Raw genomic sequence first — 15,033 nt, 5'->3', positions numbered from 1 at the left:
CTGGAGGCAAGAGTTCAAGACCTCAGCCTGGGGCTGGGGCTTCCATGATGTGAGTCTTCTCATGTCCATTGGAGGGGAGTGGCTGGGCCCCGCGCGTGTGCCCAGGTGCTGTGGCATGGGTATCCCGGCTCTGCCAGCTCCCCGCCTGCTGCCAGCAGCCACAGACATATGCTGCCACTCCGCGCCCGCCAAACACCACCTGCTCGTTTGGGTGGGCAATCCCCGCCTCCCAGGCTGGAGGAGAGAGAGCCACGCGGGCCCAACCAACAGCCTGGGCCAACCTCCCCAGGCCTCAGGCCCCACGTATGGAGCACCCACTCGCTCATGGCCTGTCTTGGGCCTTCATTCATTCCCCATCACGGCCTGGTTCCCCTGGGTTGCAGGAGACAAAACCGGAAAAATCCTTTCTTTCAGCTCTGATATCTGCGACTCACAATGGAACGGCTCCAAAAAAAAATGATGTGTAACTCCACACACAAGCAGCAAATGGGCAAAATATTAACGGTAGCTGAATATGGTCAAAGAATATGCCAGTGTCTTAATACTATTTTTGTTATATGTGTTTTTTTGGGGGGCTGGGGCCTACCCCTTGCTCAGGGGTCACTTGTGGCAGTGGTCAGGGAACCTAACGCAATGCTGGGATTCGCAGTATGAGGTAAATGCTTTAACCTCTGCATTGTCTCTCTTGGGCTAGAGCAATAGTACAGTGGGTAAGTCACTTGCCTTGTACACAGCCAACCCAGGTTCTGTCCTCAGCATCCCATATGGTCCCCTGAGCATCACCAGGAGTGATTCCTGAGTGCAGAGCCAGAAGTAAGTCCTGAGCATCTCCAGGTCTGGCCCCAAAACAAACAAACAAAAAAATCTGTTTCGTTCTCTCAGCCCTTAACACTATTCTTATTCTGATAACTTTACTGATAATTTTTCAAAGTTTGGAATTATTTCTAAAAAAAATTGTGGAAAAAGGAAGTGAGGAGGAAAGGAAGGGAGAGAGGGAGAGAGGGAAGGAGGGAGGCAGGCACTTCCCTCGCTCCTGGCTCAGTCACTAGAGGAGGGCGGGATGGGGCAGCTGGGCTGTGTGGCCATGTCCAGAGGGTGCAGGAGGGCATCCCCCTACCCAGAGGTGTCAGGGAGCTGACCTAGCGTCCGACTCCTCCTGTGGTGTGGGACTGAAGTTAACTCTTGCCCTTTCCTCTTGTCATACTCTCCTGTTCTCCAGAGAATATCTGTGAGGGACAGAGAGGAAACTTCCCTTGCTCTCAGTGTTTCAAGGATTTTTGGGTTTGTCTTTTTATTTGGGGGGGGGGGAGTGGTGAAGGGGATGGTGTTTAAGAGGGCACCTGGGACTCCCAGGCCTCTGATCATGGGAGACTAGCCCAGCCTAGGCAGGGTGCCCAGGACAAGAGGGATGGGCAGGCTCTGGTGAGGGGTTCAGTCCTCACAGGGCAGCAGAGGTCCAGGAGAGAAGTAGGTCATGCCCCCCTCCCCCTTACCAGGTCTGCACTGGGCAGCCCAACCCTGGGGCAGTAGGGATGGGAGGAGGGAAACCAAGATGCCTATTAGGGTCCCCAGCTCTGGGTCCCCTGTAGCCTCCCCCTCCTCCCAGCCTCTTACCTGCCTCCCCTAGGGCCCTCCTCCCTGCTCCCTGCCCCCTCCCCCACCCCAGTCCCAGTCCAGTATTCAGACCCCAAACCACCTTGTCCCCCCCCCCCCCAGAGAGCTTCTGTCTGCAGACTCCCAGACTCCCCTCTTCCACCCTCCCCGCTGCCTCCTTGCTCTGGGAGGCCCTGCCCCTGCCCTCCCTCCGGGAGTCTCTGCCCAGCCAGGGTGGGCACTCAGAGTCCAGCACTCTGTCCTTACACCTTTGTTCCTCTCTGCCTTTGTCCCGCCGTTGCCCCTCCCCACCGCCTGGCGGGGCTGTGCCACCCAAGTCTGGGGCTGCCCCTGAGAAGAGCCTGGCATGGGACAGGGGGCCTCTGCTGGCCCCTGCCCCCCCCCCCAGTGCCTCTAGCTCTTGCCTCTTTCCCCCACCTCCGCTGTGTGCCCCTCCATCAGTCCCACTCTCGCCGGCCCCTCACCTCCGCCCCCTCCCCATTTCCTCTCCCCTCTCCCCGTGGCCCTGCTGCTGGGGTGTCAGGCTTTCTCTCTGGCGAGCTGTCTCCTCCTCCCGCCGCCCCTCTTCTCTCTCATCCTCTCCCTTCTCTCTTCCCCCTCCACTCCTTCGCTGCTCACTCACCCTCTCCCTCTCCCGCTGCCCCCCTCTCTCTCCCCCACCTCTTTGTTTCAGCGGAGAACGGGCTCCTCGGGACAGTTCCCACACTGCAGAGCCTCTGCTGAGGAGACAGCGCCGAGGAGGTGAGCAGCGGGGACCGGGATCGGGGACCGCCAGGCGCGGCAGCGGAGCTGGGGGGCAGCTGGGGGAGGGGGGTGCAGATGGAAGCAGCCAGTGCTCTGGCCGGGGCATGGGGCACCGCGGTCAGGGACCAGCTCAGATGCCCTCATGGAGCAGGGATCCCACGCAGGCTGTGGGGGCACAGCTGGAGGGGGGCGGGCTGGCCAGCTCTGACCCTGCCCCGATGCCAAGCTTCCCCTGGAGACCCTCAGAGGACCAGCTGCATAGGGCGCGGGAGGGGGGGTACACTGCTGGGGCGCACTGCCCCTGAGTGCCGGCCAAGCCTGGGGTCCAGTGCTGCACGGGAACCGGCCTCTAACTGGGCTGGGGCTGGGAGGTGGGCTGTCCCCCGAGGATGTGACCCTACAAGTGCCTGTTCCTGGGGGGAGGCTTGGTGACTGGCCAGGGGGCAGCTGAAGAGACTCCCGCCACGGAGGTGAGGGGGTGTGGTCATGGGAGAGGCTGGCCCGTTTCACCTCAGCAACTGACCCCCAGATCCCAGAGCCACGTGGGGGGGAGGGGCACTTCCTCCTGTAGGAGTCCCTGACCAGTGGTCCCCAGACGGTCCCCAGGAAACGGGTTCCCCGAGTTACCAAAAAGATTCAGGGCAGGGCAGAGGGCTTCCTGCGATCTGCTTTCTGGGTAACCTGAGCTGCTTGGGATAAATGCAGGGAGAGACAGATCAGGGGCCACAAGTGTGTCTGTGGGGCAGGGAGGGGAGCGGCCCCTAAACTGGGTAGCTGAGTAGGAGTGGAAGTGGGCGGACCAGGGCAGCCCCTCCCCTTCTCAGCTGGAGGGCATGTGTGGCAGAATTGTGGCTCTACTGAAGGCCTGGAGAATGGGGCGGCAGAGAGTGGGGGGACTTTGCCAGTGGGACACCTGGGCAGGCTGGTCAGCTCCTGACAACCTGAGCCCGCTGGGACCAGGGTTTTCAGCTCCCTCAAGCTGCCTTGGGGCCAGCAGGTGTCCCCTCTCTCTCGCCAGGACTGGGCTAGCAGGGCCCCTGTTTGGGGCCAGCTCTCCTGTCTCCCCGCTTCTCTGGCCGAGCCATCCCCTCGGATCTGGGCATCAGCCTTCTCCGAAGGAGCAGCTTGGGTAGAGGCAGCAGTGGAGCAGAAGCAGAGCAGTGAGTGGTGAGACCAAGGTGGTCCCCCCAGCCCCTCCCAGCCTAGCCCAGCCCAGTTATCCTCTACAGGGTCAGAAGCAGCCTGTGCTGGGGGCGGGGTATGGGCGGGTGGGATCATGAGGGCTCCCCAGAAAGGGGGGACCTGAGATTCCCCTTCCGGTGAGGCCACCACCCACCTAAGAACACGGTCCATGCCCTCCACGGCACTATTTCTCAGGGGGCAGCTGCCCAAGTCCTAGTTTCCCATCCCTTCAAGTGGCGACACATCCCCCAGCCCTAGACAAGCCCCAACCCCCAGCATGCCCAGAGTCCTGTCACCCCCTAGAGGTGCCAGGCTGGGTACCGTGGTTCTCCCCCAATCCCTCCCACAGGACCCAGATCCGGAGGGCATCAGACTGTGGGCATTTTTCTGCTAGAGAAGGAAACTCTCTTCCTCGTGGGGCTGGTGGCTCCAGCTCCAGCAGACCCCAAGGCTATGACCTTCGGGCACTGCCAGCCCCTCAAAGGCTCAGAGGCCACTGCCAGGGTCAACAGTTCCAGAGGGCAGAGCTCCCTCCTCGCCTCGATCAGCACCAAGGCCACACTGGCTCCAGCCCGGCCCTGCCTGGGAGAGCTTCCTGAGCCAAGAGCTTCCTGGACTTTCCCTTGAAGAGGCCACTGTCCCTCCCCTTTCCCTCCTTCCCTGGGCCTCCCCCTCATTTCTCACACTGGCCCCCATGCAACTGCTGGGCACCTCCCTGGAGAGAGGAGCCAGGCCCAGTCCTCTGTAGATAGCAGGGACCTGGAAAAGGGAGGGGGCGAGGCTAGAGAAGGACCCAGGACACCACAGGCTCCAGGGAGGCGCCCTACTGGCCACCCTGGTGAGAACCCACAGGGCACTCTGTACTCATCAGAGGTGACCCCGCAGCCCAGTGTCCCTGCCGGGAACACGTCCCCAGGAGTGGGGCAGCTGAGTTCCCAGCCCTGTTCCACTGTGGATGTGGAGAGTTGGCCAAGGCTGTGGAGAGGGGGCTGCAGAGGGGAGGGGAGGAGGGTTTAAGCCTAGTGACACCCTTCTATCCCAACACAACACTCTTTTCCTCCTCGCATGCCTCCACCCCACACCCCTGCTCTAAGGAAGTCCCCAAAGAGCTTCCTGCTCACGCTCCTAGCCCAAATCCTACGAGGCTTGCCACTGAGCAAAGGGAAGTGTGCCCCTACTGCTGGGCACCCCTTTGCCAGTGGGCTTCTACCAGTCATTCTGGCTCTTCGAGCTGGTTTGCTGCCCTCTTAGTCAACAACTTTTGGGTTTGTTTTGTTTCATGGCCACAACCAGCTCTGCTCAGGGCTTCCTCTTGAGAGGGGTTCAGGTAACCATATATGGTGCTGGGGATCAAAATCTGTAGGCTGTGTGCAAGGCAAGAACCTTTCCCACTGTCTCTCCAGCCCTCTCCAACACTCTGAGTGTATCCCGCCGTGTGTGCCAGCCCTGGGCTGGAGCAGCACCCTCATGGAGGCTCACTCAGAGACGGGGAGTAGGATGAGCGGGTATACACATGCCCACCATGAAACTGCTCACAGCTTCTTACACACAAAGAGCCCTGAGGGCTGGCACCCTGCATTACAGCCTCCTAGAAAAGACGTGTGTGCTGTATCTGATCCCCAGGCCCTTGAAACGGGCAGCAGAAAAGCTAGAGCGGCTTCCCCAGCTCTGGCTGAGTCCTCTGTGGGCCAGGGCTTACCAGGCTCCAGGGTGCAATCAGAGGGCCCCAGGGGTCCCTAGCAGGTGGGCACCCTGATCGCAGGCCCAACCTGCAATGCAGACTGAGAAGCCCCCTGTCCTCTCCCTCCAGCCTGGAGTCAGAGGGATCTGCTGACCCCTGGGGGCTGTCCAGGCTCACTGCCCAGCTGCTCTCGTGCCAAGCGCAGAGAATGGAGGAACCTGTGAGAACAGAAAAGCAGCCTGGAGGCCAGGGACCCCCTGGAGTGGGAGCCTCCAGCGGGACCAGAAGAAAGCCCAGGGGGCAAATTAGATGTGAGCACAGGACCACGGGAACCTGAGGCAGGAGCAACAGGAGCCAAGCCCTGTTCGTGACTGAATACCCGTCACGGGCCACGCGCAACACAAAGAGAGCAAACAAATACGGACCACATTAAACACACATCACAGCCAGCCCGTCCCATCTCCCTCTCCGGAACCGAAGGACCACGTCAGAGTCAGATCCGATCTGGCCCCTGGTCTCCCACACACACTTAGGCACTGGGCCGGGCCAAGGTGGCAGGCACAGGGAGCCTCCCACCAGACCCGTGTCACTCCCAAGCCCCAGCCCACCCTGGGTGTGTGAGCTGTCCCTCTGGGTGCTGACCCCGTGGTGTTTATTATGCTCACCCTCCCTGCACACGCATGGTCCCCCATCCTGCAGCCTTTTCCAACCCTCTAATCCTGCTCATGCCTTGAACTTGACCCCTGGGGCTGACACTCATGCTCTCAGGGGCAAGACTGAGGCAGGGGTAGTACGGAGCCAAAGGATGGCAGAGGAGGCCGAACCATGACACAGACATGGCCATGCAGGGGCACTCTTCCCTGGCGTTAGGGCCCTGAGGGGTGCAACTCCCCCCACACACACACACACACATTCCCGGGCCTGAGAGTCTAGCTTGCTTGCTTGCTTCGCTTCCAGTTTCCAGACAGCCAGCGTGAGCACACCTACTGGCCACTGCGAGCAGAGCTGTCCAGAGTCCAAGCAGGAGGGACGGGTAAGCCAGCCCTGGCCCAGAGTCCCTCAGCGTCCTCGGAGAGGAGGGGACGGCTGGGGACGCAGGGGGCCAGCAGGAGCAGCCCCAGGCCTCGCTGTTCTCTATGGCTTTTTATTCCTATGTGATTCTACTGCTCACTCATATAGGGATTGGAGCCGTGGCGCACGGTGGGGGCGGCCAGCGGCGGGCTCGGACACTGAGCGTGGGGGGCCGAGGACAGAAGCACGAGGCTGGCCCCCTGCAGGCAGACTAGAAGCCTGGTCAAGGAGGCCACTCCTCCTTGGCTCTCCTCTATTATCCTCTCCCTGGCCAGCTGCATGGGGGGTAGGGGAGAGGGTGTTGGGGTCCCCCAGCTCTGGCCCACCATCTCAGCATGAAGGAGAGTGCATCTGCTGGCACTGAACAGGCAGGGCTGAATGGGGCTGCCAGGACTGGGAAAGGGGGGTTGGCAGGCGGAAAGGGTCCATGTCCTGAGCAGTGAGCAGGGGGAAGCCCCAGAAAAGCAGATGGCAGCTCAGCCACGGCAGGTGCATTCTGTGGCTAAGGGCCGTCCCACAACAGGGACGACATCCTGGAGGAACCCTGGGTGGAGACACATTCTCCTACGATAGGGGTATCATAGGAGATGATACTGGGCACTCCTTTGCCAGTGGGCTTCTACCAGCCATTCTGGCCCTTCGACCTGGTTTGCTGCCCTCTTAGTCAACAACTTTTGGGTTTGAAGGGTGTCAGAGCTGCATACCCTGACTTCCAGAGGCGTCCTCCCACCCCTGCCTGGGAGCCAGGCTCAACCCTCCCCAGTCCTGATTACATGACACAAGGAAAGAGTGGGCCCCTCAGAGGGGTGGGCCCCTTCCAGGTCTGGCACCCAGGATCCAGTCCAAACACTGCACTTGTGCGCATGTACACAAACACACACACACAGACACAATCACACACACACACAGAGTCACACACACACACAGTCACACACAGACACTGTCACACACAAACACACACACACACACACAGTCTTTGCTCCAAGGAATGATGCACCAAGAACCTAGAAAAGCACATGGCCCTTTTTATTTTCAGTCCTTGTCTTACCCTGCAGGAAAAACAAGCTCAGTAGCACAACTGCCCAGGGGAGAACACGGTCAAGAGCAAAGGTCCTCAGAGGCACCCCTGCCAGGAGAGCAGGACAGGAAGAGCTGAGCCTGCTAGTCGGCCTGAAGTGGTGAATACGGAGCAGCGGCCCTGGGTGGGATGTGGAAGGGCTAAGTGGAGGAGGGACTCTAAGGCGGCTGATGCCCTTGGCTGCCCCAGGACCTGAACCTCTGGACTCCCAAAGAAAGAAACCCCTAAGGCTTCACCGTGGCCGCAGGAGTAGGATGTGGGTGTCCATGACATTGGTGCCGGTCATCCCTGTGCACAGCAGGTGTGTGCCGCCCTGGAAGCGGCAGAAGAAGGTGTAAGAGTCATTGTGAGCCAGGAAGGAGGTCACGTCTAGGCCCTCTGCAGCAGCCTGGCTGGCCAGCTCCGGTGTAGCCCAAGCACCAGCAGCCTCTGTGGGGCCATCCCGCCCGTCGGTGCCCCCACTCAGAAATAGCACATCGACAGGCCCCAGGGGTCGTCCCCCCAGCTCTGCTCCCACCCGCAGGGCCAGTTCCTGGTTCCGGCCACCCTTGCCTGAGCCCTGCAACTGGACCGTGGGCTCGCCGCCAGCCAGTAGGCAGATGGGCCCCCGAGCCTCAGCCACGGCCTCCAGGGCGTCCTTCAGCTGCAGGTCTGGCAGCTGGAGCTCAGCCCCCAGCTCACGGAGCTCTGCTTCCTCCTCCATGGAGGCTTCAGCCCCAGCCTCTGTGGAGAGACGGGCTCCAGCCACGCAGGCCAGCAGCCTGTAGAACCGGGCCACACACTTCACATCACCCTGCATGGCTGTGGTCAGCACCACTGCCCGGTACCCCAGGGCCTCGGCCTGCTGCTGGGTCTCAGCCAGAGCCAGCGAGTTGGAACCAATGATCACGTTGAGGACATGGCCACAGGAGTGCGGGCCCCGGGGGTCGGAGTCAGCCTGAGCCAGCACCGTCTTCACTGAGCGTGGTAGGGAAGCACGTAGCCCGTAGCGGTTGAGGATGTGCAGACAATCCTGCACATTGTGGGCGCTGGCCACGGTGGGGCCACTGGCGATCACTTCCAAAGGGTCCCCTACCACATCGGACAGAATCAGGCTCACCACCTGGAGAGGGGTCACAGAGGCCTGGCTCAGTTCCTCCTGGCCCTGACCAGAGAGCCCCTGAGGATAAATTGTCGTTCCCCCCCCCCCCCAAAAAAAAAAAACAGCCACATGCCCTCCAACCACCTCTTTCTAAGGCCTCTCGAGGGCATTCATAGAGCAGTCCCAGGTGTGCTGTTCTCACCCTGAGGCCCCTCCGGCCTGCCCTGGGGACTTCTCTCCCAGGCCCTGCCAAGCTGAAGACTATGCTAGGTCCACAGCTCCTGCCTCCCAGGGGCCTGGCTCCACCAGCTCAGAAGCACCCGAATACCTGGGCAGGGTAGGCGGCCTGTGCCAGTCCCCCGCCCTTGAGCTGGGACAGGGCCTTCCGAATGGTGTTCAGCTCCTGGATGGTGGCTCCGCGGGCTGCCAGCAGCTTGGTGAGTGTCTGCTTCTCCTCCAGGGTGATGGGTGGGATGGGTGCGGGCAAAAGAGCTGAGCCCCCGCCTGCAAAGACAGTGAAGAAATGAGGCAAAGAGACTTCCCCACTTAGAGAAGTCCCGACTGGAAAGATGGGGTTGGGGTGCCCCCGTGTGGACATATAGTGACTACCTGCAGACAGCAGATACTGAGATTGTGGCCAGCCCTGGGGTCATCCAGATCCCAGCAGAATTACTCCTAAGGAGTTTGGGAAAAAGGGGGAGGCCAAGGTGGAAGAAGAGGGCTCAATATAATCATTGTCTGCATAATCTTCATACCCAGTTTTTAAACAAAGCTCCACATAATGGTCACTCCCTACTTTTCTGCAAAAAAAAAAAAAAATGGTGGGCCAGAGAGAGCACAGAGGTTAAGGCACTTGCCTTGCTTGTGACGGACCCCAACTCAATCGCATAGAGTCTGTGGAACACTGCCAGGAATGACCCCTGAGCACTTCCAGGTGTTAACCTAAACCTTCCCTGGACCCCAAATACCTTGGTACAAGATCTGTGACGACTCTGGTGAGAGGTCACCTCCGACACTGGTATGGACAGTAGCAACAATGATGTCATTTGCCTCGTGAGGTCCCGAGTTCAACATCCCCTAAGTGTCCAACAATGGTCACCCCAATGCTGTCAGTTGGGGAGAGGACCCCACAGTTCAGGGAGGCCAGGGGACAGCCAGGGGCCATCTAAGAGTCAGTGCTGAGACTCCTCACTGGCTCCCTTGCTCTGTGATCCTGGGGGCTGACTCAGTGGCCTCTGGAAGACCTGAGATTTGGGATCTGCCCCCCAACACCTGGCAGCCACACCTGAGATAAGCACAAGGAGCAGGTCATCAGCTGTGAGGCCTTCAGCAAGTTGCCGGATGGCCAGTGCGGCCCGGAGAGCATCACGGTCGGGCAGGTTGTCCTCTGCACCTTCAAATACCTGGATACGGCTGTTCGGCTTCAGCAGCATCTCCCTGAGGAAGAGGACAAAAAAGCAAGAGGTGGGATGCCCCCCCGCCCTGCAAAATAAATAAATAAATCCCCCTATGCAGGTGAGAGGGCACTAACAGCAAGCCCAGAAGAAAAAGGAAGCCAGTGAGGGAGGCAGGCCCCAATCCAGCAGCTTCCCCTCCATACCGACCTCCGGAGAGTGAGTGGCCCCCCAATGGCTCCTTACTGTTTGCCAGCGTTCTCCAGGGCAGCGCGGATCCCCTTGGGCACGCTGATCACACCCTGCACGAGATGCTGGCCCAGCAGTTCCTCGGCTGCAGCCGCCATGCCTAGCACCGCCTTGCCGAAGCCCACCAGGTAGAGGTTTCGCTGCAGCTGAAAGCTCCGGTCCCGCACCTTCAGCTGCCCACCAGCAGGGTCGAAGGACAGTGCCCGGTGCAGCATGGGGCCTGGCAGCACGGCACTCACAGAGCTTGCAAACAGCAGTTGTGCCTGGTCCGCCAGAGCCATGCTGCTGGCTAATCGGACCGCTGGGGTCCCCCAGAACTGCCAGCGTAAAGGGATTCGAGCCAAGCAGGGCAGGACCTGCAAGGCTGCAGCCATGCCCCACTGCACTCAGCACCTCTCGGCACCCATGGCTGCCCAAGGGGAAAAAGGCTGCAGCCAGGCCACAGACAGGAGCCCGCCACAGAGCCAAACCTCAAGTGCTCAGGACTGGGGGATCCCACAGCTGCTGCTGCAAGGACAGGCCATCTGCTGGTCCCTACAGATTTCCTGAGGCCCACAGCTGCCAGATGTGGCTTCAGTCCTTGGAGCCGTGTCTTGCTCCCTCTCCATGTCCTCCTCCTCGGCAGACTATGCACAGGCTGCTGGACACTCGGCTCCAAGTCCAAAGGTCCTATTAGCTGGCCCTCCTCTTGGTCACTCTCTCTGGCTGAAAGCTAATCATTCACAGAGGGAACAATTCCTATCAGAGGCCTCCTGCCTGCCCCCTTACACCCTGGACTTCTGAGCCCTCACCCAGGAGTAACACGCCTTTCTGGCACGCCTGCCTGGCCTTTCTTGGCAGGAGGCTGCAGGCAGTCCCAGCAGCTGACCCCTGAGCCTGCTGCCTTCCAGTCTGCTTAATGACATTAGTTCCTGGCTCTGGGCTAGAGAGTCAGGGGAGGGCGAGGTGTCTGTGGGAAAGCTGGAGGCTCCGCTGGGCACACTGGGCAAGAGCACATCCTCAGCACACACAGCTTGAAGAGTCTCAGAGCTTCAGGCCTGCACGGGTTCATGTCCTCAGGCAGTCAAGACTAAAAGCAGAGGATAAGAAGAGATGGCAGATTCAGTAGAAAGTAATGGGAAGGGCAGAAAAGCCAGAGCATGGGGTTTCCTGAAGCAGTATGCCCAGGAAAAGTGAAAAACCTCCTTTGGTATCTTCTTAATTAGAGGGATGGATGAGTACTTTGCATTAGGTTTCAGAAAGGCAAAGGAAAAACAAAGGGGTGGGGGAAGAGCAGGATGTTTAAAGGGATTTGTCTGCACATACTGTTTTTCCCCGGGCAATTCGTTTTTCCTCTTTTCCTTCCCCTTCCCTCTATCACCCATTAGCATGCAGGGCCAGTCCAGCAAGAGGCTCAGCCCCGCCAAGAACATGACTTCTGGATCAAACTTACATCTTGGGTCATACCATTACCTCTGGGACAGCCATGTGACTGGTACAGGAAAAGCCACGTTCTCACGGTTGAGCCCAAATAATCATTTCACCCACTGGGCAGGGGAAACGCTAAAAGAACTCTTAGGGCAAAGGTCAGAAGGCTGTGGAAGAGGTTAGGGACAAGGGAAAGAGCTCTTCTCTCAAAAGCTCTTAAAAGCTATCTTAATAGATGCCCACCTGCCTGCTGCCAGCTGGTTACATTAGCAAGGAAGAACAGAACAGGCTGTCAAAACCAGCTATCTTGGGGCTGTAGCAATATCACAGCGGGTAGGGCGTTTGCCTTGCATGTGGCCAATTCGGGTTCGATTCCCAGCATCTCATATGGTCCCCTGAGCACCACCGGGGTTAATTCCTGAGTGCAGAGCCAGGAGTAACCCCTGTGCATCGCCAGGTGTGACCCAAAAAGAAAAAAAAATCAGCTATCTCCCCTGGTCTCGTGTGCAAACCAGAGGTGGAGGAGACTGCCTGATGCTCTTCCCTGGAGCTCCTGGAGCTCCACAGTCACCACAGAAAATATGAATCCCAAGGACATTGTTCACCTGACACTCAAGAACTTGGCAGTTTCCAGCGTCAGTCAGCTAACCTCCATGTTTTGCCCTAAGACACCAACCCTGCTCCATACTGCTTGTGAAAGGGCGAATGCCCTCAGGTCTTTGAAAATGGCCTTGCTTTTGCCACAGGGGTCCTGGGACTGCTCTAAAGTCTCTTGGCATCTAGCAATAGCCGATTTTCACAGGCTGGGCGAACTTTATTTGTATTTATCTCCCAGGAGGATAAAACCCTAGAGATGCCCAAGACTTGCTCCTGGAAACCAAAGTCCAGGGTCAAGGCTGCTCAATGTTAAAGCTGCCAAGTAAGATATAGGGCAGAGCTTTCTGTAAAATCAGAATGCTGATAAATATCTTAATTTTTATGTAAGTACCAATTTCCAGATTTAAAAAAAAACTGGAGAGAATATTCTAGTGTATAAGGCATACCTCTAGGAAAAAAGAAAAATCTTCGTTTATCTTATATGCAAATTTAACTATCCTATTTCCACTCGCTAAATCCCACTCTCGGGGCTGGAGCTATAGTACAGCGGGTAGGGCGTTTGCCTTGCAAGCAGCCCACTTGGGTTCGATCCCTGGCATCCCACGTACTCCCACAGGCAGAAGTAATTTCTGGGTGCAGAGCCAGGAGTAACCCCTGAGTATCTCTGGGTGTGACTCAAAAAACATAAATAATGATAAATTAAAAAATAAATCTCATTTGATCATTGTATAATTGAAACCCAAGCACAAAATTTGTAAGTCTACAACTGTACCTCATGGTGTCTCACTAATAAAAATTTTAAAATAAATAAATAAAAATAAATAAATCTTGCCCTCAAGGCAGCCCGAGACTCTCCCAGCCACCAAGTAGGGCTGAAGCTACTTCCGGCCTTCACCTGACCTCATATGCCCCGGAAGTGACGTCTCCTTGGCTCGGACCGTCAACCTTCACAAGGGAAACGGCTCCCCGCGATATCAGGTGGTGAAGCAAGGCATTAAGGCCTGCGGCAGCCCGGGCCCCACGGTCCCTCGGCTCAAAGACGGCTTCCGTGCGCCCCCGCAGCGCTGACCCCAGCCCGGCTTCCTGCGCTAGAGACCGGAAGTGCCTGCGGCGGGGCGGGGCGGAATGCGGAAGTGCGGGGGCGGGGCGAGCTGCGGTGGGAGGGGCGAGAGCGGAATCGTGCGCCCGGGAGCCTGCGTGCGGCGCCTTCTGGTCCCGGTTTCTGCATCTCCACGGTGAACTTATTAGTCACCCTCCTCCGGGGCCGGAGCGGCAGTGCAGAGGGTGAGGGGCTTACCCTGCACGCGGCCACCCCAGGTTTGATGTCCGCATCCTTATGGTTCCCCCAAGCATAGCCAAGAGTAATTCCTGAATACAGAGCCTGGAGTAACGGCTGAGCACCGCCGGATGTGGTCCAAAACCTAATGATAATAATAATAACAAGCCTTGGGTTAGTAGAATCTGTCCCCTCTGCTATCCTCTAAGCCCCAGACTTGAGCAATGCGGAGTCCTTAGTGCCTCACAGTCGACCTCTTCTAGCTGCAGATTGTGTCCTTGGCCCTCAATGCTCCTGTAGTCCCGGAGTTGGTGTGTACTCCTCCACATGGGGTCACCAGAGACCATGATTGGCTCAGCAAGACTGTTCTTGAATAAGAACAAGACTTTGTTCTTTTTCATGATCTATGTTTTATGATCTATATATCTATATCCACAAATTCCACGTAAAGATGTATGGGCCCAGGCCTCCTACTGCCTGGGCCTTCCTCCCTCACCCCCCGCAATGGATATTAGTATTTGAATTCCTGATTTAATATTGTCTTTGCCTTCATATTGTCTGCCATAAAGGCAGGGTGAGGACTGGGGGGGGCGGTGGGAGGGGGCGGATACAGGGTTGGAAAATGCACTGGTGGAGGAATGGATGTTCAATCATTGTATGAATGAATCTCAAACATGAAGGCTTAATAACTATCTCAGGGTGATTCAATAAAAAAAATTTTTAAAAATATTGCCTTCATATCACAATCGGTCGGTCACACACGATCCTCCCGTTGTTCATCAATTTGCTCGAGCGGGCCCAGTAATGTCTCCATCATGAGACTTGTTGTTACTGTGTTTGGCATATCGAATACATCACGGGTAGCTTGCCAGGCTTTGCGTGTGGGTGAGATACTCTTGGTAGCTTGCCGGGCTCTCCGAGAGGGGAGGAGGAATCAAACTCGGGTGGCCATGTTGGCTGCGTGCAAGGCAAACACTCTACCGCTGTGCTGTCGCTCCAGCCGCATATCATATTAGTGCCATATCACACTAATGAAAATAAACACCAATCCCAGAAAGGTTTTTTAGTACCTAGGAGTCAGATGGTCCCTAGAGCGCCAACTAATGGGAAGGGGGCGCTGGAGGTGCACATGAAGGAAACAGGTTAGAGGGGGCCCTGGTTGAAGAAAAGTTAAGAAACACTAGTTAGGGCATTCTGGAAAGGAAAGTAGACACCAAGGACAATGACCAGTGCAAGTGTGATGTAGAAATGATCTGAGTAATACTTATATCAAAAGTCAACTTCTCGTAAAAGAATAATCTCTTACGCAGAGATAACCACTTCTTTGAAATGGCACCTCTTTTGTTTATGGTCCACCTGGTGTTAGCTCTCAGAAGAGTTAATATGGTAAGCTCCTTAAGAGGTGAAAACAGGAGCCAGAGTGATAGTCCAGCAGAAAGGGCATTTGCCTTGCACACAGCCAACCCTAGTTTGATCGCCAGCACCCTATATGGTCCCATGAGCCCCATCAGGGTGATCCCTGAGCACAGAACCAGGAGTAAGCCTGAAGCACCACCATTGAGTGTGACCCCAAAACAAATAACAAGAAGACTCCTGGTACACTTTTTTGTTTGTTTGTTTTTGTTTTTATTTTTTGGGGTCACACCGGGCAATTCCTGG

General features: G+C 57.3%; 1 protein-coding gene across 1 annotated transcript; it reads right to left on the bottom strand.

Annotated features, from left to right (window-relative positions):
- Window positions 1-7,301: 7,301 nt before the first annotated feature.
- On the bottom strand, window positions 7,302-13,112 carry GLYCTK (glycerate kinase). Its single transcript, XM_056129396.1, has 5 exons — window positions 12,999-13,112; window positions 10,092-11,163; window positions 9,737-9,888; window positions 8,780-8,955; window positions 7,302-8,472 (listed from the first exon to the last, which is right to left on the bottom strand). The coding sequence occupies exons 2-5, from the start codon at window positions 10,466-10,468 to the stop codon at window positions 7,603-7,605; spliced, it is 1,575 nt and encodes a 524-aa protein (XP_055985371.1). The 5' UTR covers window positions 10,469-11,163; window positions 12,999-13,112; the 3' UTR covers window positions 7,302-7,602.
- Window positions 13,113-15,033: the final 1,921 nt, after the last annotated feature.

Source organism: Sorex fumeus, unplaced genomic scaffold, assembly GCF_029834395.1.
Source record: "Sorex fumeus unplaced genomic scaffold, SorFum_2.1 ptg000072l, whole genome shotgun sequence".
In the NCBI taxonomy this organism is placed as follows: Eukaryota; Metazoa; Chordata; class Mammalia; order Eulipotyphla; family Soricidae; genus Sorex; species Sorex fumeus.
This window is presented reverse-complemented; position numbering and strand designations above follow the sequence as displayed.

Excerpts from the sequence above, each read along its gene's own strand:
- GLYCTK (XM_056129396.1), bottom strand. The coding sequence starts at position 10,468 with ATGGCTGCAGCCTTGCAGGTCCTGCCCTGCTTGGCTCGAATCCCTTTA. Across the intron at positions 9,889-10,091 it reads CTGGAGAACGCTGGCAAACA|GGAGATGCTGCTGAAGCCGA; the intron begins GTAAGGAGCCAT and ends CCTCTTCCTCAG. Across the intron at positions 8,473-8,779 it reads AGGCCGCCTACCCTGCCCAG|GTGGTGAGCCTGATTCTGTC; the intron begins GTATTCGGGTGC and ends ACCCCTCTCCAG.